General features: G+C 42.0%; 1 protein-coding gene across 1 annotated transcript in view; it reads left to right on the top strand.

Moving 5' to 3' along the window:
- The window catches only part of kalrna (kalirin RhoGEF kinase a), a 734,185-nt gene that overhangs the window by 690,379 nt on the left and 21,331 nt on the right, over positions 1-22,475 (top strand). Inside the window, exons 53-56 of the mRNA XM_072261937.1 lie at positions 6,827-6,854; positions 6,993-7,155; positions 16,543-16,664; positions 20,157-20,288. Of these exons, the coding sequence (XP_072118038.1) occupies positions 6,827-6,854; positions 6,993-7,155; positions 16,543-16,664; positions 20,157-20,288 (445 nt within the window). The remainder of the gene's footprint in view (positions 1-6,826; positions 6,855-6,992; positions 7,156-16,542; positions 16,665-20,156; positions 20,289-22,475) is intronic.

Below are 22,475 nucleotides of genomic sequence, written 5' to 3'. Positions count from 1 at the left end.
AGATAGATATGATAGGGTCTTTTAAGAGACTTTTGGATAGGTACATGGAGCTTAGAAAAATAGAGGGTGATACGTAAGCCTAGTATCTTCTAAGGTAGGAACATGTTCGGCACAACTTTGTGGGCCGAAAGGCCTCTATTGTGCTGTAGGTGTTCTATGTTTCTATGCAGAGACCTGAGCATTGCCTGGGAACCTTGTGGAATTTTCCGTTTGTGACCTCATGTCAGCACTCAAAAATATTTCAGAATTCGAAAATTTTTGGATGTTCAGATAAGGGATACTCAACCTGTATATAGAACTACATAGAACATACAAATGTACAGGACATTGCAGGTTCTTCGGCCCACAATGTTGTGCCAGCCATGTAATCTACTCTAGAAACTGCCTAGAATTTCCCTTCCGCATAGCCCTCTGTTTTTCTAAGCTCCATGTACCTATCTAAGAGTCTCTTAATAGACCCTATTGTATCCGCCTCTACCGCCATCGCTGGCAATGAATTCCACTCATTCACCACTCTCTGTGTGAAAAACTTACCCCTGACATCCCCTCTGTAGCTACTTCCAAGCGCCTTAAAACTATGCCCCCTCGTGTTAGCCATTTCCGCCCTGGGATAAAGCCGCTGGCTATCCACACGATCAACTAGCAGCAATCTCCTGAGAATGAGTAGGAAGGACTTTGCAAAGTGCTGAACAGCACAGAGCAGAGGTATAAAGTGATTGATAGAAGGATTAGGGGAGTTGAGGAAAACAAATTTCACCCAGAGGGCAGTAGAGTGTCTGGAAATTACTGCATAAAAGGAAGGTAGAAATCTCTCAACACATTTGGAAATTGTCTGCATGTGTAATGGAAGAGCACTGGACTGCAATTCTATAGATCAATTTCTGGAAGGTGGGATAGGTGGGACAGTTTTCTGTTTCACCTGCAAGGGGACAAGGGACTGAATGGCCTCTTCAGGTGATTCTTATGACACCAATTATGTTTAATCTTTCCCCCAATTGTTGGCATAGATTGCCAGCCAGAATTCTTAAAATAATAGAAGCTTCTATTCAAAGAAAATCCATTGGTGCAAAATACTTTCAAAAACACTGAGGATGTAATGAGATATTTTATTAAAGCAATTTTATTTCTTTTTTGCCTCATTGGAATAGCATAATACTATGCACAACTGCATCTTAGCTCTTGGTGTCTCATTCAATTACTTCCAGGATAACTCATAGTTTTTTTCTTTTTTATATTCAGCCAGTTGGTCACATCATTCATTCATACGGAATTAGTTTCCCGTGTGTGCCAATGAATTCCCTGTTGCTTTGCTTTGATTCACATCTACCATAGTTTTGGTCTGACAGCCTGCTTACAAAAATGGTAGGAGTTCCCTCTAAATATTTGTAGAACAAAACTATCTTAATTAATTAGGGCTTTCTAACTTTGCTCTTGGTCCTCCAACTCATGTTGCCTGAACTATGTGGTGAAAAGTCTTCATAACTTTTTCAAGCTCCATACTTTAACCATCAAGACAGCATACCTACTGAATGAAATACTACATGCCTTCGCCCTAGTTAATCTCCACCATCATTGCAAACCTTGTTCCATACCTTGATTCACTATTTCCAAATCATAAGATTTTGAAGATGTCCCAGCCACATCATTACTGAATCCATAGAAACATCCTCCTTCAAACCACTGAATCAGAATCAGAATCAGTTTATTATCACCGGCATGTGACATGAAATTTGTTAACTTAGCAGCAGCAGTTCAATGCAATACATAATATAGAAGAGGAAAAAATAATAATAATATTAAGTCAATCAATTACAGTATACGTATATTCAATAAATTAAAAAATGTCCAAGAAACAGAAATGTTATGTGCTTTAAAAAGTGAGGTAATATCCAAGGGTTCAATGTCCATTTAGGAATCAGATGGCAGAGGGGAAGAAGCTGTTCCTGAATCGCTGAGTGTGTGCCTTCAGACTTCTATACTTCCTACCTGATGGTAACAGTGAGAAAAAGGCATGCCCTGGGTGCTGGAGGTCCTTAATAATGGACGTTGTCTTTCTGAGACACCGCTCCCTAAAGATGTCCTGGGTACTTTATGGGCTAGTACCCAGGATGGAGCTGACTAGATTTACAACCCTCTGCAGCTTCTTTTGGTCCTGTGCAGTAGCCCCTCTGTACCAGACAGTGATGCAGCCTGTCAGAATGCTCTCCACAGTACATCTGTAGAAGTTTTTGAGTGTATTTGTTGTAATGCCAAATCTCTTCAAACTCCTAATGAAGTAGAGCCACTGTCTTGCCTTCTTTATAACTACATTGATATGTTGGGACCAGGTTAGATCCTCAGAGATCTTGACACCCAGGAACTTGAAGCTGCTCACTCTCTCCACTTCTGATCTCTCTACGAGGATTGGTATGTGTTCCTTCGTCTTACCCTTCTAGAAGTCCACAATCAGCTCTTTCGTCATATTGACGTTGAGTGCCAGGTTGTTGCCGCGGCACCATTCCACTAGTTGGCATATCTCACTCCTGTATGTCTTCTCGTCACCACCTGAAATTCTACCAACAATGGTTGTATCGTCAGCAAATTTATAGATGGTATTTGAGCTATGCCCAGCCACACAGTCATGTGTATATAGAGAGTAGAGCAGTGGGCTAAGCATACACCTGAGGTGCGCCAGGGTTGATCATCAGCGAGGAGGATGTGTTATCACCAATCCACATAGATTATGGTCTTCCAGTTAGGAAGTCAAGGATCCAATTGCAGAGGGAGGTACAGAGGCCCATGTTCTGCAACTCCTCAATTAGGATTGTGGGAATGATGGTATTGAATGCTGAGCTATAGTCGATGAACAGCATCCTGACATAGGTGTTTGTGTTGTCCAGGTGGTCTAAGGCCGTGTGGAGAGCCATTGAGATTGCCTCTGCCTTTGACCTATTGTGGCAATAGGCAAATTGCAATGGGTCCAGGTCCTTGCTGAGGCAGGAGTTCAGTCTAGTCATGACCAACCTCTCAAAGCATTTCATTACTGTCAATGTGAGTGGACCTGGCAATAGTCATTAAGGCAGCTCACATTATTTTTCTTAGACACTGGTATAATTCTTGCCTTTTTGAAGCAAGTGGGAACTTCTGTCCATAGCAGTGAGAGGTTGAAAATGTCCTTGAATACTCCCGCTAGTTGGTTGGCACAGGTTTTCAGAGCCTTACCAGGTACTCCATCAGGACCTTCTGCCTTGCGAGGGTTCACTCTCTTTAAAGACAGCCTAACATCAGCCTCTGAGACAGAGATCACAGGGTTATTAGGTGCAGCAGGGATCTTCACAGCTGTAGTTGTGTTCACCCTATCAAAGTGGGCATAGAAGGCGTTGTGTTCATCTGGTAGTGAAGCATCGCTGCCATTCATGCTACTGGGTTTTGCTTTGTAGGAAGTAATGTCTTACAAACCCTGCCAGAGTTGCTGTGCATCTGATGTCGCCTTCAACCTCATTCGAAATTGTCTCTTCACCGTTAGAAAAAGCCCTCCGCAAATCATACCTGGTTTTCTGGTACAGGCCTGAGTCGCCAGACTTGAATGCCACAGACCTAGCCTTCAGCAGACGATGTACCTCCTGGTTCATCCAAGGCTTTTGGTTTGGGAATGTACAGTACATCTTTGTAGGCACACTCTCATCCGCACAGGTTTTAATGAAGTCGGTAGCAACTGCAGCATACTCATCCAGGTTCGAAGGTGAATTCCTGAATACAGTCCAGTCCACTGATTCAAAGCAGACCTGTAGGCGCTCCTGTGCTCCCCTTGTCCATGACTTCTTGGTCCTCACTACTGGTGCTGCAGTCTTCAGTCTCTGCCTATACTCAAGGAGTAGAAATGCAGCCAGGTGATCAGACTTCCCAAAGTGAGGGCATGGAATAGCACGGTAGGATTCTTGATGGTGGTGTAGCAGTGGTCCAGTGTGTTGTTTCCTCTGGTATTGCAGGTGATTTGTTGATGGTAATTGAAAATACCTCTTCAGTTTTTATCCACACTGGTCCCACTCCTGTATTTCCTACATTTTGCTGTGTCCTCTGTGTTACGTGTGCCAGACATTATCTTTCTGAAACAACTTTCCCCCTTTCTTCCATTTTCGAGTTCACCATCAGTGATAGATTTTGCAACCGTAGTATAGCTTTATGGAATTATTAGAGTAATTCAGTTATCTCCTCTCAAACCTTTAAAATTGCTACCAAACTTGTTTGTACAGCTTTTGGCCAAGTTATCTAAAATTCATTCCATATTTGAGCTCCAGCGTATTTACGACATTAAGTTTCAATACCCCTGCAAGGTCCAGTTGCTTGAATTAAAACAAGCTGAAGACTCTCTCATTTTCAAGATGATTTAAGTGGAGCCAAGTGGTGAAGCTGGCCTTGAATCAATCTGTTTTTCATTTTACTCCAATGACTTATAATATCCATGTCTACAAATTAACCATATGTATCACATTATAAAAAATAATACCAACTTTCCAAAAATTCATATTCATTTTAACATGAATTTGCTCTCCAGTGAGTATTACCGATTTTACATCTGGAAAATATTTTCCACAATAATTTAGTCTGAAAAATATTGCCTTTGCAAACTAGGGTTATACCCGAGGATATCACCTTGTTTAAGGAACACCAGGCTGATGTACTGCTGCTTAATTGTTTGTAACTTCTGGAGACAAATTTGAAGGGAATGGCATGTTTCTTACTTGCTGCCCATTACACCACTGGCATTTAGGGCAGCAACAAAGGCCCTCCATCCCTGGCAGCATTCAAGGCTTCCTTCATCATTGGTTTCCCCTACTGTCAGTTTTAGCAAGACCTGGAAGAAGACTCAGGAATACCATTGCACTGAAATGTAGGTGATTCATCATTGCTGTTTCCATAACAATTTTGTTTTACTAGTCAGGGTTGTTAGCCCAGAGCTGAACCCCCAGACCGGGACATAGACAACCTAGGTGGGCACATGGAGGATAAAATATAATGCATTAAAAAGTATGAGCATTTCAAAACTTGCACTTTGACTATTTACAATTCCAAATTTCATTTTCAGTTTATAATTTTTTGAAAAATAACACCTTTACCCCAAAAGCATTGTCAGTATCTAAAGTACTTGGTGAGGAATATTTATTCCATTCAGTTTCATTCACTGTTGATAATGTTTAATATTTGCATAAAATGACTATGGAGAATTCTGAAAGAGGGTTTGGCATTTAACATCACAAACACGAGGAAATCTGCAGATGCTGGAATTTCAAGCAACACACATAAAAGTTGCTGGTGAACGCAGCAGATGCTGCCTGGCCTGCTGCGTTCACCAGCAACTTTTATGTGTGTTGCTTGGCATTTAACATGTTTATTCTTAAACGTGGCAGAATGGGATAAAGTCCTAATTCTTAATTGAAAGAAATATTAACCTCAAACTCTGCTTTGTAGTTTAATATTAACTTCAGACAGCTACATTTAAGATGTTCCATTTAAAATTAGGCCATACAGTGTAAAATCTTGTTTCCTAGAAGCGGGGAAATTGAAATTAAAGTATTAAAATAATTTCATGAGATTACATTACATTTTATTTCCTTTTATATTTTTGAATTATATAATTGGATAGAAGCTTAATGACATAGGGTGAGGAAGTCCCTCCTAAAGTTCATCCACAAATCCTGCAGAAGACATCACATTGGTGGAAGTCTAAAAATATGCACAGTCTTCGATAGTGTATATTGAGCGGCTAAGGACAATCAGTTAAGAATGAGACCTTCAGCCACTTCATTACTGATGTCATGTGTAATACTCCTGCACAAAATCAGAAATTTTTTGTAACTCTGCAGAAAATATAAAAATTGAATCAATATTTATTAATGCTGAATGCTAAGAAAAAGTGGATGGAAAAGAACTAAGCCAGACATTTGACTGCTATCGAATTAACATCTTTGCAAGGTAATGGGAAAGGTAAAAACAATGTGCAATGCTCTGATGAGACATTATTCTTCCAGAGGATGTCATCTAAAACAATTGAACTTTGTAAAGCCTCCCCTGCATCTGAGAGGCCTTTCGGAGACCTCATGTCCAAGAGGTCTTTATGGCTCATAGTTTCAACCAAGGATCTGTTGCGTCCTCATGTTGAGGGGTGTATCTCTCATTTGTAATGTATCATGACAGGTGGAGCTCGCTTTTGGTAAGTTGTTGGCAAATTGATAGAAGTTGCCGTGGATGTTCTGCTGATCTGAAGTCTACGGTCTTATAATGGTAAGAAAATGGACAAAGACTACATTCTGTGATGGAACATTTCCAGGACCATTTGAGAAGGAGTAGGAGAAATGAAAATAGAGAACACAGCTGGTAAAGATAACATACACTATATATCAATAGTCTTCCATACAATCACATAAATTCATAATCCCAAAGGAGATGAAAGGGTACTGAACTTCGGCTGAGGGCAGTTGTGATCTTTTCTGGCCTTATTACAGATCCCACACAATGGGCTCTGATCACTTTGTTGGATGTCAAAGTTCATTTGAAATCCAGTCAGTTAAAAACAGATGCTTTTTGGTGGGTCATTCAGTTCAGTGGTGAGTCAAGTTGAGGTGCACTTCTTATACCGGATTCTAGTGTTTGAACTAGTCTAATTCTAGTTTTAACAAACTAGTGTTTGTTAAGATAATTCCAAATTGTACCTTTTTCAAATCACTTTTTTAAGCTTTATATTTACCCTGTTCAAATAAGTTTATCATACCAAAAATTTAATTTGAGTTGCAACTCATCAAATATATTCTTTATACTGACAACAAATTTTTCTTTTTTTTTGCTGCAGTTGCTAAATCCAAATTTTATTCATGAAGGTATGTTAATCCTTAACTATCCATGGTGTTGAAGTTGTGATATTGTAATTCAGATAATTAAAGATGATATTGAATGCTTTGCACCCTGTATGGTATTGATCTTATTTTCACTAGCTTCAGTATATTCTTTTTGTACAGTGGCACCTGAATTTCTGATCCCCTTGGCTGACTTGACATGTGCTATCGGAGAGACAATCATTTTGCGCTGTAAAGTCTGTGGAAGACCAAAACCTACTGTCACCTGGAAAGCGCCTGATCAAAGTGTGCTTGTGCATGACAGTCGTTACACTCCATCACTCAGGTAACCTCAATGGCTAGATCAATTATAAGGAAACTAACATTGCTCATCTTCAGAAAGTGAACGCTTGAGAAGCCCCTGTCTTCTAACAATGGTAAAAACTATATGAAAGAGTTTTGTTAATTTGATTGATGCTATTGCAATCAACATAGATAATGTCAATCTCTTATTTGTTAGTAATGCATACAAATATGCCATCATTTCTATTTTTATACAGGTGCCAATTTTCAACCAATGTGTCTATCAAAGAAGATGATGACAATTGAGCTTGTTAATGCTCCACAAGTTGAAAAATAAGGTCAAAAACAATGAGGCAATATTTTGTTTCATTGTGTGTCGCACAATAGTTGTAATAAATTAATGTGAGCTGCTGACTTTTCAAGAAACTATTCAGTTATCAATTGTCCCCAAGTTGGTTTTACATTATTGTAGAACCTGTTCAGTGATGGTGTGAGTGAAGTTATCCCCTCTGGTTCAGGAGCCTGATGGCAGTGGTGTAATAACTGTTCCTGAACCTGGTGGTGCAGGTCACCGGGGCTCTAGTACCTTCTTCCTGATGGCAGCAGTAAGAAGAGAGTATGGCCTGTATGATGGGGTTGTCAGGAGATGTAGAGGAGGCTTGGCCCAAAAGCAGAGTGGTGGAGACGATTCAACGATGAACAGTGACATTAATAATAAACCGCAAAATATCCAGCCATGAGGGGTCACAAAACAAGAGAGAACAGATACTAAACACCACAGGCGATACTGTAACTGAAAGCTAGGAGCAACTGGTTGAGGCTGGCTGGTTTGATGGGGAAACAAGGACTGTGGCTGAGAGCTGGGTTTAAATAGGCTGCAGGCGATGAGTTGGAAGTGAATGGCAGGTGAATCCTGCTAGCTGGGTGGAGACTGTATGGTGCTTGCCTGTGCAGGCCTGACAGGACTCTCCCCACCCCTCTTAAGGCCAGCACCTGACAGTCGATGATAATCCAAATGAGTGCGGTGGAGCTCCTCAATATGTAACTGGACAGCACCCAAGACCTCTCCTCCAGGCCATATCCTTCCCAGTCGACCAGGTACTGCACACCCCATCCACGACGATGTGAATCCATCAACTGGTGAATCGTGTACACTGCACCACCTTCCACTGTCCTAGGTTCTGGAGGTGCAGGCTCGAGTAGGCTGAGTGGTCCATGGACAATGCACTTGAGGTAGGACATGTGGAAGATGGGTGTCAACCTGAAGAATGGTGACAGCTGGAGAAGGTAACTGACAGGATTATTGCGATGGGTGGCCGTGAGGGGACCAATGAACTGGGGATTGGGTGTTGGTACACAGGGGCAGATCTCAGGTGGACGGCCAGACACAGTCCCCAGACCGAAGGAGTCTGGTTTGGCACAGAAGGCAGTGGGCCTGGCTGCAGTAAGCATGATTGGCAGTTAGGATAGCCCTCTGAGCCCTCTTCCAAGCATTGTGGCAGAGGCAAACCAAGGCTCTGGCAGAAGAGCTCTCCACTCTTAGCCTCTATGCGGAGAACAATGGGGCTGGTCGTCATGAAGCAACCAAAAGGTGACATACCCATGGCAGAAGAGGTGTGTAGATTGTGGGACAGTTTGGCCCAGAACAGATACTCTTCCATCTGGAAGGGTTAGAGTCGCTGAAGCACCCAGATACATCTCCACTTGCTGATTGGCTCTTGCTGACCAACCTTTGGTCCGCGGATGATAGCCAGAGGACAGATTCACTGAGCTGTGGAGGAAGAAGCAGAAGGCTTGCCAGAAGATGGAGGTGAATTGTGGGTCTCTCTGCCACACAATATCCCATCGTAGAGTTGAACTTGCATGAGAAGGCAGCGCCTGGTTATGTCTTCCCATCCACTTTGAAAGGGAGAATATAACTACAGCTGTGAAGATCCCTGCTGCACCAGATGACCCTGTGATCTCTGACTCAGAGGCCGATGTTAGACCATCTTTAAAGAGGCAGAAGGCAGAAGGTCCCGATGGAGTACCTGGTAAGGCTCTGAAAACCTGTGCCAACCATCAGGCGAGAGTATTCAAGGATATTTTCAACCTCTCACTGCTACAGGCAGAAGTTCTCACTTGCTTCAAAAGGGCAACAATTATACCAGTGCCTAAGAAGAATAATGTGAGCTGCCTTAATGACTATCACCCGGTAGCACTCACATCTACAGTGATAAAATACTTTGACTAAACTGAACTCTTGCCTCATCAAGGACCTGGACCCATTGCAATTTGCCTATCGCCATAATAGGTCAACAGCAAGTGTAATCTCGTTGGCTCTTCACATGGCCTTAGACCACCTAGACAACGCAAACACCAATGTCAGGATGCTGTCCATCAACTATATTCAGCGTTTAATACCATCTTTTCCACAATCCTGATTGAGAAGTTGCAGAATCTGGGCCTCTGTACCTCCCTCTGCAATTGGATCCTCGACTTCCTAACCGGAAGACCACAATCTGTGTGGATTGATGATAACATCTCCTCCTCGCTGACGATCAACACTGGTGTACCTCAGGGGTGTGTGCTTAGCCCACTGCTCTACTCTCTCTATACCCATGACTGTGTGGCTCGGCATAGCTCAAATACCATCTATAAATTTGCTGATGATACAACCGTTGTTGGTAGAATCTCAGATGGTGATAAGAGGGCATACAGGAGTGAGATATACCGCAACAACCTTGCACTTAACGTCAGTAAGGTGAAGTAGCTGATTGTGGACTTCAGGAAGGGTAAGACAAAGGAACACATAGAGGGATCAGAAATGGAGAGAGTGAGCAGCTTCAAGTTCCTGGGTGTCAAGATCTCTGAGGATCTAACCTGGTCCCAACATATCGATGTAGTTATAAAGAAGGCAAGACAGCGGCTATACTTCATTAGGAGTTTAAAGAGATTTGGCATGTCAACAAATACACTCAAAAGCTTCTATAGATGTACCGTGGAGAGCATTCTGACAGGCTGCATCACTGTCTGGTATGGAGGGGCTACTGCACAGGACCGGAAGAAGCTGCAGAGGGTTGTAAATTTAGTCGGCTCCATCTTGGGGACTAGCCTACAAGGTACCCAGGACATCTTCAGGGAGTGGTGTCTCAAAAAGGCAGCGTCTATTATTAAGCACCTCCAGCACACAGGGCATGCTCTTTTCTCACTGTTACCATCAGGTAGGAGGCACAGAAGCCTGAAGGCACACACTCAGTGATTCAGGAACAGCTTCTTCCCCTCTGCCATCCGATTCCTAAATGGACATTGAACCTATGAACGCTACCTCACTTTTTTAATATATATTATTTCTGGTTTTTGCCAATTTTTAATCTATTGAATATACGTAGACTGTAATTGATTTATTTATTAATATACTTGTTTTTTTTTCTTCCTCACCTATATTATGTATTGCATTGAACAGCTGCTGCTAAGTTAAGAAATTTCACGACACATGCCGGTGATAATAAACCTGATTCTGATTCTTCTGTCCTCACTGAGCTAGGGTGGTCTTGGCAACCACGTCAAGTGTGTCCACCTCTGCCACAGAAGGTCTGGAGGGGTTCAGATGGTAGAAAATAGGAGCAGTGGTGAAGTATCTCCTGAGCTCTTCAAAAGCATAGTCCTTAGCAGCAAACGATGGAGTAGGTGATTTGGTGAGGGAGGTGAGAGGAGTGGTGATTTGGCTGTACTTCCTGATGATAGGCTGTTAGAAGTTGGAGAAGCCCAAGAAGTGCTGTAGCCATCTGGGGGGAGTGCAGTCATGACCGTTCACCAACGATGCCCATTTCTCCCGGCCATGGTAATGCCTTGGGGTGAAAGGATGTAACCCAGAAATGAAATGACTGGGATGTGGAACTTGCAAAACAGCTGGCTTTTGAGGAGATGCTGAAGGACTGAACAGACATGATGGTCTTAGTCTTGGAGGTCGTTGGAGAAGATGAGAATGTCGATGTAGACAGACACAAACCTGTGCAGCATGTCTCAAAGGATCTTGTTAATGAAGGCTTGGAAAATGGCTGGACTGTTGGAGAGTCTGAAAGGCATCACCAAGTATTCATAGTGGCCAGTGAGTGGTACGTGCAGTCTTCTGCTTATCCTCCTGGCATAGGTGGATCAGGTTGTACGCTCTTCGTAGATCCAGTTTGCTGAAGATCTGGTCTTTGTGCAGTGTTTTAAATGCGCTATCCACCGGGGAGAGGGTAGTGGTTCTTAATGCTGACTTTGTTCAGTCTGTAGTAGTCAGTGCAGGGACAGAGACCCCCATCTTTCTTCTTGTTAAGGAAGAATCCTGCACCGACTGTGGATTGGGATGGTCGAATGAAGCTGTGTTATAGCACTTTGGCGATGTAGTCATTCATGGCTTGAATCTCAGGAAGGGAGAGGGAGTACAGACAACCTCAGGGAGGGGTGGTGCCTGGGAGGAGGTTGATCACGCTGTCGCGTGTCTCTGAGGCGGGTGCTGGCCTCCCTCTTATCAAAGGCAATGGCAACGTCATGGTATCCCTGTGGGAATTTGATGAGGTCGAGGTTTTCCTCTGTCCCCACGGATTTCTGGGGTGAAGTCAACTGACGTTGCAGGCAGCTGGTGTAGCATGCGGGTCCCCAACTCAGCAATGAACTGATGACCAGGCGCAGGGAGGGCCATGAGGGAAGAGCCAAGATGTGAGGAGTGTTGGATGAGTTGATAAGGAGGAATTGGATGGACCCATGGTGCTCTCCGCTGCTCAAGTCAAGTCTATTGTCACTTAACCATATACATGTACTGTCAAATGAGACAACGTTTCTCTAAACCAGGATGTAAAGACAAGTAGTACACATAACACACATTCAACACACAATAACGTAGGAAAATAAGGATAAAATCTACAGATGATTTACACATAAATAAACAAAGTGAAGTGCCTAAATTTAATATTGTCAGGTACAGAACAGATTATCCAGTGACACTTCAAATATGATGCAGCAGGGAGTTCAGAAGCCAAATGGCCTGGGAGAAGAAACTGATTCCCATCCTGACCGTTCTTGGTTTATGCGTTCTTGGTCTCCTACCCGATGGTAGAGGATGCTGGATGGATGGGTGGGATCCTTGATTATAATAAGGGCCCAGTATCTACAGGCTGTGTGCACGCTGTGACCATCCCAGACTCCAAAGGTCATCCGTCAATGGCCGTGATGTAGAAGGGGTTGGAGCTATGCTCGGTAGGGAGTACAAGCTGCACACACTGAGTCTGGTCCAGAAAGATGCTTACTACATCAGAATCCACCAGGGCCTCTTGTGTGCAGAGAGCTGTTGGAGAATGGAGGAGAACAGAGAGAGAGTGTTGGGCGATAGTGCTGGAATGAGGGGCCGGGGAGCTTACCAGCTCGAGGAGCCTCTCATCACTACCTGGTGGTGCTGTGTCCCTCATCTAAGTGGACATTTGGTGCACTGGGTGATCAGCTACTCTGCAGGAAGTGCACAAGTTCTTTCTCCACCAACGTTCATGCTTTTGAGGGGTTAAGGAAGCTCTCCTTAAATACGTGGGTTCTGGAGGCTGCACTGGCGAGGGTCCTGCAGCCTGAAATAGTTCTGGGAACGAAACTGGGATTCTGGCTGGTGATCTGGAAAATCGTTCCACAAGATGCTTGTCAATACGGAGGATCAAAGTAATGTGGTTTTCGAAGTCAGTGGGCATCTCCCATCTTTCAAGCACTCCAAGAAGCCATGCTGGAAATGGGGCAGCAGCACTTTTGCATTCCAACCGCACTGTGCCGTGGGGGCCCTGAATTCTACGGTGTAATCCAGCGCCAAGTGTAAGTCTTAACGCAGGGGAAGTGACTGATTCATTGCCTCTCTTCCACTTCACAGATGGTCAAATACCCGGCACATTTCAGCAGTGATTTCCTCTTCTTTATTGCAAGTGGGGGACTTATTGTCCCAGTTAGCAGCAGCCCAGATCAGAGCTCGCCCAGTCAAGACAGAGATGGCAAAGGCAATCTTGGCTCAGTCTGTAGAATACAGAGACAGTCAGAGGTCAGAGTGTAAGACACACGGAGGCAGGAAGCTGTGGCATCAGGTTGGGATTCCATCAAAGCATTCGGGCACAGGAATCCGGGTCTCTAAGGGAGAACGTTGTCTGGCATGGGTTGCTGTAATGAGACGGAGAGTTCATTGACAGTCAGTGGGTTCCTGCTGCTCCTGGATCATGTACCATGCCGGCTGATAACTTCTTTTAGGCAAGCAAACTTTGCTGAGTCAATCACTGGTTCACTCATCCTGTCAGAAAGTGTAGAGGAACCTGAAATCAGAGCAGTGGAGACAATTCAGTGATGAATGAGAACTTCATTGATAGACCGCAAAAATACAAGCCACAAGGGTCCACAAAACAAGAGGGAATCGATACTAGGTAACAATGTACCTAGGCAACAAGGTAACTGAAGGCTAGGAGCAACTGGCTGAGGTTAGCTGGTTTGATGGGTGAACAAGGTCTGTGGAAGAGAATTGGGTTTAGATAGGCTGCAGGTGATGGGTTGGAAATGGCTGAAAGGTGACTCATGTAAGCTGAGTGGAGACTGGAGGTGCCCACCTATGCATGCCTGAAAAAGGCATCCTTGACGATGGATGCTGCTTTCCTGCGACAGTGCTCCATGTAGATGTGCTCAACGGTGGGGAGAGCTCTACCCGTGATGGATTGAGCCATAGCCACTATTTTTTGTAGGCTTTTCCATCTAAGAGCACTGGTGCTTCCATACCAGGCTATGAGACAACCAGTTAGTATACTCTCCACTGCCATCTATAGAAGTTTGTCAAAGTTTTTGATGACTTTTATTCCCAAATGAGCCTAAGTTGTTGGCTTATGTAAAGGTGTATTTAGTTTTCTTTCATCAAGCTGAATGTTATCAAATATGAAGGTATTGACATAATTTGTGGCATTACCAAGATTTGGAAATAAATAAATGTGTAGATCAGAATTACAAATTCTTGGTGCTAAGAATCATGCTGTAAATTATTATGGGGCCAAAAAATACCAATACTTGCAACGAAGTAGGCTCTTGAACGTGGGACAGTTTTCATGAATTGGTACACTTGCATTGGCATTGAAATCTACCTTCAGGACTTTATTTCTATTCTCAGCACTCTCTTTATCACTATATCTAATTACAGTGATGTAACGGTAGGTATATCAGGAATAAGGTATATGCCAGGCCTGTGTCGTACTGTGATCCTTACCACACTCAAGTCTCCCAATGCCTTAACATTTTCTGCTGGGCTACAGGCTTGATCCAATAAAGTTCAGGGGCTTTTACCCAGTGTTCTTAACTCTGAAAGCCATTATTGTGGCCTCTCCGAAGGTAAGAACAATCTAAAAGCCTCTTCAGGGATGGCTACAATTATTTAAGAGAGCCTTGAGCAACATGACAGCACATTGAGAACATATCCTGAGAACCACTACCTGCATCACAGAAGAGGAAATCATATCCACTCTCTTCACATGTTATCAGGGTGTCAGATCAAATCTACTGGCACCTTTTATGTCCCTCACTTGATATTTCATTCTTTTGAAGCTAGTGGAACTGGTCGACTGGTCAACAGACTCACTGATTCATACTTGCCCAATTCACACTCATTCATTGCAGACTCTGCTTGAGAAGAGATCTCAAGAATTATCTTGAAGAATTATCTCGGCCCAAAACATTTGCTCTTTTCCATAGATGCTGCCTGGCCTGCTGAGTTCCTCCAGTATTCTGTGTGTGTTGCTCAACATCCTTGTGTTCCTCTTTCAATGGCTCCCTTAACATCTAAAATGTGGAGAAGTACAGTCAATTGAAATGTGAACAAAGTTGGTGTGATTCTTCTTCTGAAGTTTAATGGCAATTGAGAAACAGCTTTAATGTTCATTACAGTCACCTTCTGAACTGCAGTATGGGTATGATATCTAAATCCTACATATATATATGTAACAAATTCTATAAAAATTCTTAAAGAACTGCACTAAATATTTAAAGTAATGATCCTGTGATTCTTTCTGCAAAAATATTATTAATCCTGAATTGTATTTTACTCCGTGGTAATTTTAAAATCAACCACCCCCTGTCTTGATTACATCTTGGAAATCTCACCAGAACATGCTCAACCATCTCTTGTTGATTATGATGCTCACACTTCCCATTATTGTTTCTTCATTTAAAAACAATGTACTATTTAACCCTGCGTGCCCAAACCTCAATCTCGATAGTATCATCTCCTCCCTCCTCTTCTTTCCTGCATTCCTCTACCGTCCCACCTCTTTCTGGAGATGACGAAGTTGTCTTCCTGTTCTCTTTTCAACCCATTGTTTTCAAAATATTTTTGATGTTACTTTTAATAATGTTTTTCATTTCTCATTTACTGTAGTTTACTTATTCGTTTGATTTTTAACATGACACCAGTTTTTATCAGGTGAGTATAGTGATATTATTATTTTTAATTGCTTCCATGAGCAGGTGGCAAGGACAGGTAGGCACATGAATATGAGGAAGATGGAGGGATATGGACATTGCATAGGTAGGAGGGATTAGCTTTGGGGTTTTCTCGATTTACTTTTTCGCTAGTTCAGCACAACATTGTGGTCCGAAGGGTGTGTTCCTGAGCTGTATTGTTCTATGTTCTATGATCTCTCGGGCAGCTCACAGAACTCGCCAGGGTAAAATGATTTTCCTATTTGCTTCACTTCCAGAAAAGGGGTGACTCAGTTGGTAGATTAAGAGAGCTCTTCAGCTAAAACAGATCAAGCTACAATTCTAAAGCAGTGGATAAGTTCTCTGTTCGGTAATTATACTCATACATCAGTGAGTGTAAATTGGATGACTATTTAACAACCTACCTGCCCAGTTAAGATTGGTTTTGATTTAGGTATTGAGCATTAGAATTACTTAAACACAAGAGGTTCTGCAGATGCTGGAAATCTAGAGCAACACACACAAAATGCTGGAGAAACTCAGGCCAGGCAGCATCTCCTGAAATGAGTGAACAGTTGACATTTCAGGCCAGATTACTTGCTTACTCCAAATAAATATAATTTTTATCCTCTTTTGCCAATTCCAAGCTCCCACTCTACTGATCGCATTGATTGATATCAATTGATAACGTTAATTCTCAATTTTTTTACCTCATATGACTGAGAGAAAAATGCGCAGGACTTCATACTCTTGGAAATAGAAGCTTTTGTTTAAGAAATTAAGTAAGTTGTGTTGAGTAAAAAAAGGCATTTTGGATAGGATCTGTATACAAAATAGATGAGTTTATGCATCAATGACTTTGAACTGAAAGATCTATTATCTTCACAAATGTATACTGTATTCTTTCACATGATTCACTGAATTGCCTATGAAAATAATTTAGTTTTCCTTTCAGTAAAAGAATGCATTTGTGTTTTTATTCCCATAGTGATTCTGGGGAAGTTATGCTTAAAATCTGTAATATCATGCCTCAAGATAGTGGAATATACAGCTGTGTGGCAGTGAATGAAATAGGAACAGCATCATCTTCAGCAACAGTCAAAGTGCAGGGTAACAAAATCTTTTCAAATCATTGTTTATGACTTATTCTGTTAAGAAGTTTTTAATCTTTCTGTATGAGACTGCCAGTCTTCTTACGGGATATTAAAGAAACAGAGTTGTTCTGATGTATGAGCCAGCTAGCAATTGACGAGTTTGAATTGTGGATAATGATGGCAGCCTGGATCCAATTTATGTTTGAGAACAGTATCTAGAAAGCAGGTGGGAGTGGAATATCTAAACAAAAGTGCAAAGAGATCATTGTAGCATGATATTGATTTAATTTACTGAGATACAACACGGAATAGGCCCTTCCTGTCTTTTGAGCTGTGCTGCCCACCAATCCCCCAATTTAATCCTGGCCTAATCACAGGACAATTTACAATGACCAATTAACTTACCAACTGGTATGTCTTTGGACTGTGGGAGGAAACCAGAGTACCCGGAGGAAGCTGGGGACGCAGTCACAGGGAGAACGTACAAACTCCTTACAAGCAGCAGCGGGAATTGAACCCAGGTCACTGGTCCTGTAAAGCATTGTACTAACCACTATGCTACTGTGCCACCCCAAGTTAATGTATTGGCCAATGTTTCTTTAATTAGGTTCATACAGAACTCTTCTAACTTATCAGTCATACTTCAGCAGGAAGAAAAGGATTTCATTATCATGATATATTCAATAGGATAAACTAATCTCATTTCGCAATAATAAGAATGACCAATGAGGATGTATTTCCTCTTCAAAATCAAGAGGACATAGTCTTCAAGTGAGAGGTAGGAGATTTAATGAGATCTTGGGATTTTTTTTAATGTTTTTTGATTCTTTTTCTATTCTCAAAATGGATATCAGTCTTTCACAGAGGCACGAGAGGCTGCAGAAGCTGTAATCTTGAGCAAAAGAAAACAAACAGACAAACTCAGTCGGACAGGCCGCATCTAGTCAGTTTTCTTCTAGTTTGTTTCTGGTGGATTAAATTGCTGTTTTTATTATGCAATACATATCAATGTAAAAGCAGGAAAGCATCGCCATTGGTATGTTTTTATGAAACAACTGTTCCTTCTCAGAATACATTATGTAAAGTACTCTTATCTCATTAAATATCAACATAGCAGGTTACCATTGACCAGGAACTGAACTGGAGGAACTATATACAAAATGTGGTTAGAAGGGCAGGTCAGAGGCTGGGAATCCTGTGGTGAGTAACACACCTCCTAACTCCCCAAAACCTGTCCAACATCTACAAGTCAGGGGTGTGATGGAATACATTGCTCTTGACTGGATGAACAACACCCAAGAAGCTCGTCGCTACACAGGACATAGCAACCTGCTTGAAAGGCCCAATCCACAACCACTCACTGACTTCACTACCAAAACACAGAAGCAACAGTTTGTACATAACAGGTCTAGCAGGCACACTTTATCAGGGGTTCCCAATTTGCAGTCCACGGACCCCTTGGTTAATAGTAAGGATCCATGGCATAAAAAAGATTGGGAACCCCTGCACTACAGCAACTTATCAAAATTCCTTAGACAGCATCTTACAAGCTCACAACTTCTACCAGCTCAAGGGGCAAGGACAACAAAAGCAAGGGGACAATCTAACCTTCTAACCTACACACCAGACTCCATTCATGCTGGTTTGTTGGCCGAATATCCCGGTCTGGTCTTCAAATATCCCACTTCTGCATCCTTTAAATGCAGAACAGAGACTTAAGACTCTGGCCTGTCCTCTAATTCCTCTAATTCCCCAATATCCATGTCCTTAAAACCCTCAACTTACTCCTAAATCCCATCTCTGTCCCCAAAACTATCCCCATGAAACCAAAAAAAATTCTTAAAAAAATCAACAAAAACTGAGCCATGACCTCAACAAAGGTCACAATGCAGCGCCATTTTGAACTCATTATTTCCTGAGCAAATGTATTGCTATCTTTACTCACTCAACTGTGTTACTGTAGAGTGATTATAGATTCTGATTATACTACATCTGCAACGTAAAGTTAATCTCTGTTACCCTCATGCCCTCTCATCAACAAGAATAAATTTTTTGCTGGACATGCAGACATTGTGCCTTTGACTATCCTAGTGAAGTCACAGAGATTCATTGACCCAGAGCTCCAGCCAACAGGCCTCAGTCAGCATTTTCTAACAAATGAGAATGAGATGGACCATCTATTTGGGACTCCTGGGCAAAGATGATGGCCAGTATTTCATGTTTGCCTTCTGTATTCATGGAGCCTCCAGGTATCTGCCTTTGTGTGCCACCATGGGCATATCAGTAGATTTTTGATCAGATCTGTTGGATTTGAGATGACTAGGGTCTATATGTGACACTCTCCTTCTGTTTTTAGTATTCATATAGTCTTGGGTAGGTTTACTTTCACCAGCTAGGCACCACAGTTTCAGTCTCCTGCTGTTGCCCCTCTATTTTCTCAGGATATATCGCTTTGCTTGATTGCATTGATAAAGTATCTGCAAAGCCATTCTGTTTGATTTCATTTTGCTATGTTAGGTAGTCATAGATCCTAACAGTTTCCTATTTTTGAGCTGCTGTCCCATCCACCATCTATCAGTGTGAAGACGGCGCTTCATTTGAATTAAAACTGCTCTTTCCTTCTTAATGATTAGTGAAGAGGAAGTCAAATAAATTACACTTCCATGCTGATTTACTATCACTTGTCAGTGCCTTGAAGCTATGTTCTTTGAGAAGCTGCTAACTCAATTAGTTACTATGTTACTATGTCATTCAGGACTGCACTTCAAAGTCCCTCATCACTTATCAATTGTTATTGCTATTAGTAATCAATATGAAAAAGTACTGATCATTAGTAGATGGTATACAGCAGAATGCTTCAGACCAATGCTCAGCCATTCTGGGACCTTATAGGCTTGAGAATTAATAAGGAGCATATCTAAGATCTGCCCTTCACATTTGCATCATAGATTCCTTTAGGTTTAATCAACTACTATGTGAAGAACAACACAGATAATAAGAATCTGGATGTTGGCAGCAGTATGAGTTTTGCAAAGATAACTATGCCAATTCATTCTTCAATAGTCTTTTTGATAACTGTCCTAATTTTGGCACATCCACAAATTTCAGTGAAAAGGACTTTACCAAAATTTATTAAACTGTGTGATGTAATGCCGGTGGTAGTGATTTAAAAGTTTTTCACAGAAACAATATGTGGATATAACATTTTTCCTTTATCCAAAATACTGCAGTGTGATTTTGATTGAGGTAGTATAGAACTGAGAGGTGGCAGACGAGGTGCCCTACAGTACTGCTAAAGTTTTAGTGTTAAAACTAAATACTTTACAGATGGGTATTCTGCAAAGGGAACATAGCTGTCTCAGTATCTTTGCACTCTTGATAAAGAGGTTGCTGCAAGCAGCAACTATTCATATAAAAAGCTCTCAAGTCATTTACCTGTTCTTTAAATGCTGAAGCAAATCACTTTTAGTTGTTGTTTACCACTCTGATCAGATTCCCCCATTTTCAGGTGTTCCAGCAGCACCAGGTCGACCAATAGCCCAGGAGAGAAGCAATAGCTCTGTTATTTTGAGATGGTTGCCTCCAGCAAGTACAGGAAACTGCACCATTTCCAGTTACACTGTTGAATACAGGGAAGAAGGTAATCTATGTTCTGACCATAATACTACATGTCAGTGTCGTTTTCTCACGTAACCAGAGATAGACGATCGGATTAACTCAATTTAGTGCAGTTTATAATATTACAAGTAATTTTAGAATTACATTCTTAAAAATGAAATTAAAAAGTCCTGCAATAATTAATACACCCAGTAAGACATTCAGGAATAGCATCTCTGCCCAGAATATTAGTAGGTTTTGGGTTTTGTCTGTTTAGTTCCATCCCCTACAAACCCAACCAATGTATTTTCTCCTTAGTTCCACCAGTAGATTCCCAAGTCCAACATTTATCCTCATCATTACACTAATTTCCTCCACCCCTGAAAGCTCCAACTACATTTTCATCTGAACTCCCTTAAATATGAATACCCTAAAATGTTCATTTATCATTGGTGGCCAAGCTGCAGCCATGATAGCATAACTTTATTGTGAATGTTCTGCATGTTAAGGCATAATGTTTTTTGATCTGTTGCTTTAATGTTATTGGCCCCCTTAGTATTTTAAGCACTCTGGCCCCATTTGCCACATGCCCTTGCTCTCTCAGACTTCCAGCTTGACTTCTTCCTTTGCAAAACACACAAAATGGTGGAGGAACTCAGCAGGTCAGGCAGCAACCATGGAGATGAATAAATAATCAATGTTTCAGGCCAAGACCCTTCCTCAGGACTGGAAAAACTCAGGAAGAGGGAAGACGCCAGGATAAAAAGGTGGGTTGGGGGGATATAGGGGAGGGAGGATAGCTAGAAGGTGATAGGTGAAACCGGGTGGGTGGGAAAGGTAAAGGTCTGGAGAAGAAGGAATCTGATGGGAGAGGAGAGTGGAACACAGGAGAAAGAGAAAGAGGGGTGCCAGAGGGAGATGATAGGCAGGTGTGGAGAAGATGTAAGAGGCCAGAGTGGGGAATAGAAGAAGAGGGAAGCGGGACTTGTGTGTGTTTTGTTCTGGATTTCAAGCATCTGCAGAACCTCTTGTGTTATGATCTCTTCATTTTATGCTTTTCATTTCTCTCCATGCTTCCCCCTCCTCTGTTTCCTTGGCCACTCCTGAACTTGCTACTGTTGAAGACCACTGAGGACTGTCATTGCTTAAACAAAACAAGATCACTGTCTTTCTCCATACACCATATCCACACTACTCATAAAGACTGTCAGTCCAGGGCATCTCACTCCCCTACATACCCACACCCCTCCCCCTCCCCCCATCACTATATTTCTCTTGGCACCATGACTCTTAACATCTCCTTTCCACCACACGAAAGGTCTCAGCACTTGATTTCACCATGGACATCTCCTACGAATGTCCCAGTGCCATTTTGCTGACCACTCTGCTTGCTACCCTACAGTGAAATAGATATGTGCGTAGCCATTCCTTGGAGACACTTGAACTGTACTATTGCAAATGCTCAGGTTTTGATGAACATTTTTATACTTCATAAATGTTCCCAGTTCATACTACAACTTTGTATTTGGGTGTATAACCTTGCTGAGTGCTGTTGTGCAATTTCACACAGCCCAAGGCTAGAGGCTATTGAATATTCCTGTTATGTCTGTGCATGAAAATTATCAGAATTTTAATAAGTATGCTGATCATAGAACATAGAACATAGAATAGTACAGCACAGTACAGGCCCTTCAGCCAAAATGTTGTGCCGACCCTCAAACCCTGCCTCCCATATAACCCCCCACCTTAAATTCCTCCATATACCTGTCTAGTAGTCTCTTAAATTTCACTAGTGTATCTGCCTCCACCACTGACTCAGGCATGATTACCTCAACATGGTATGGTTGTCATCAATACATAAGTAATTTACTTTGAAAGTGTACAGTAAATTCCATTTCTAAAAAAAAACTTTTCACTCTCGAACCCCAGCCTAAGGATGACACTTGATCAGGATTGTCTTACATCTTTTCCCTTGCACCTGATGCAGTCAGTCTTTCCAGCATATTCTTAAAAAGATGAGAAGGTTTATGCAGTGTACTCTACCTGAAGTGCTGGCCATCTGAATTCCAAGGCTAAGTGGCACCATGATAACCATGCAGGGGCTTCTGCCTTTAGCATTCATTAGTCTCCTGCTTTTCTAATGTTAAAGTACCTATAACATCTACATGACTCTTTCTCAAAGAAAACTACACTACTGTCACCATCTATTTCTCCTATCAATTAAAAAGTA

This window comes from Mobula birostris, chromosome 6 (genome assembly GCF_030028105.1).
Source record: "Mobula birostris isolate sMobBir1 chromosome 6, sMobBir1.hap1, whole genome shotgun sequence".
NCBI lineage: Eukaryota > Metazoa > Chordata > Chondrichthyes > Myliobatiformes > Myliobatidae > Mobula > Mobula birostris.
Note: the sequence above shows the minus strand (reverse complement) of the source record. Positions and strands in the feature narration are given on the sequence as shown.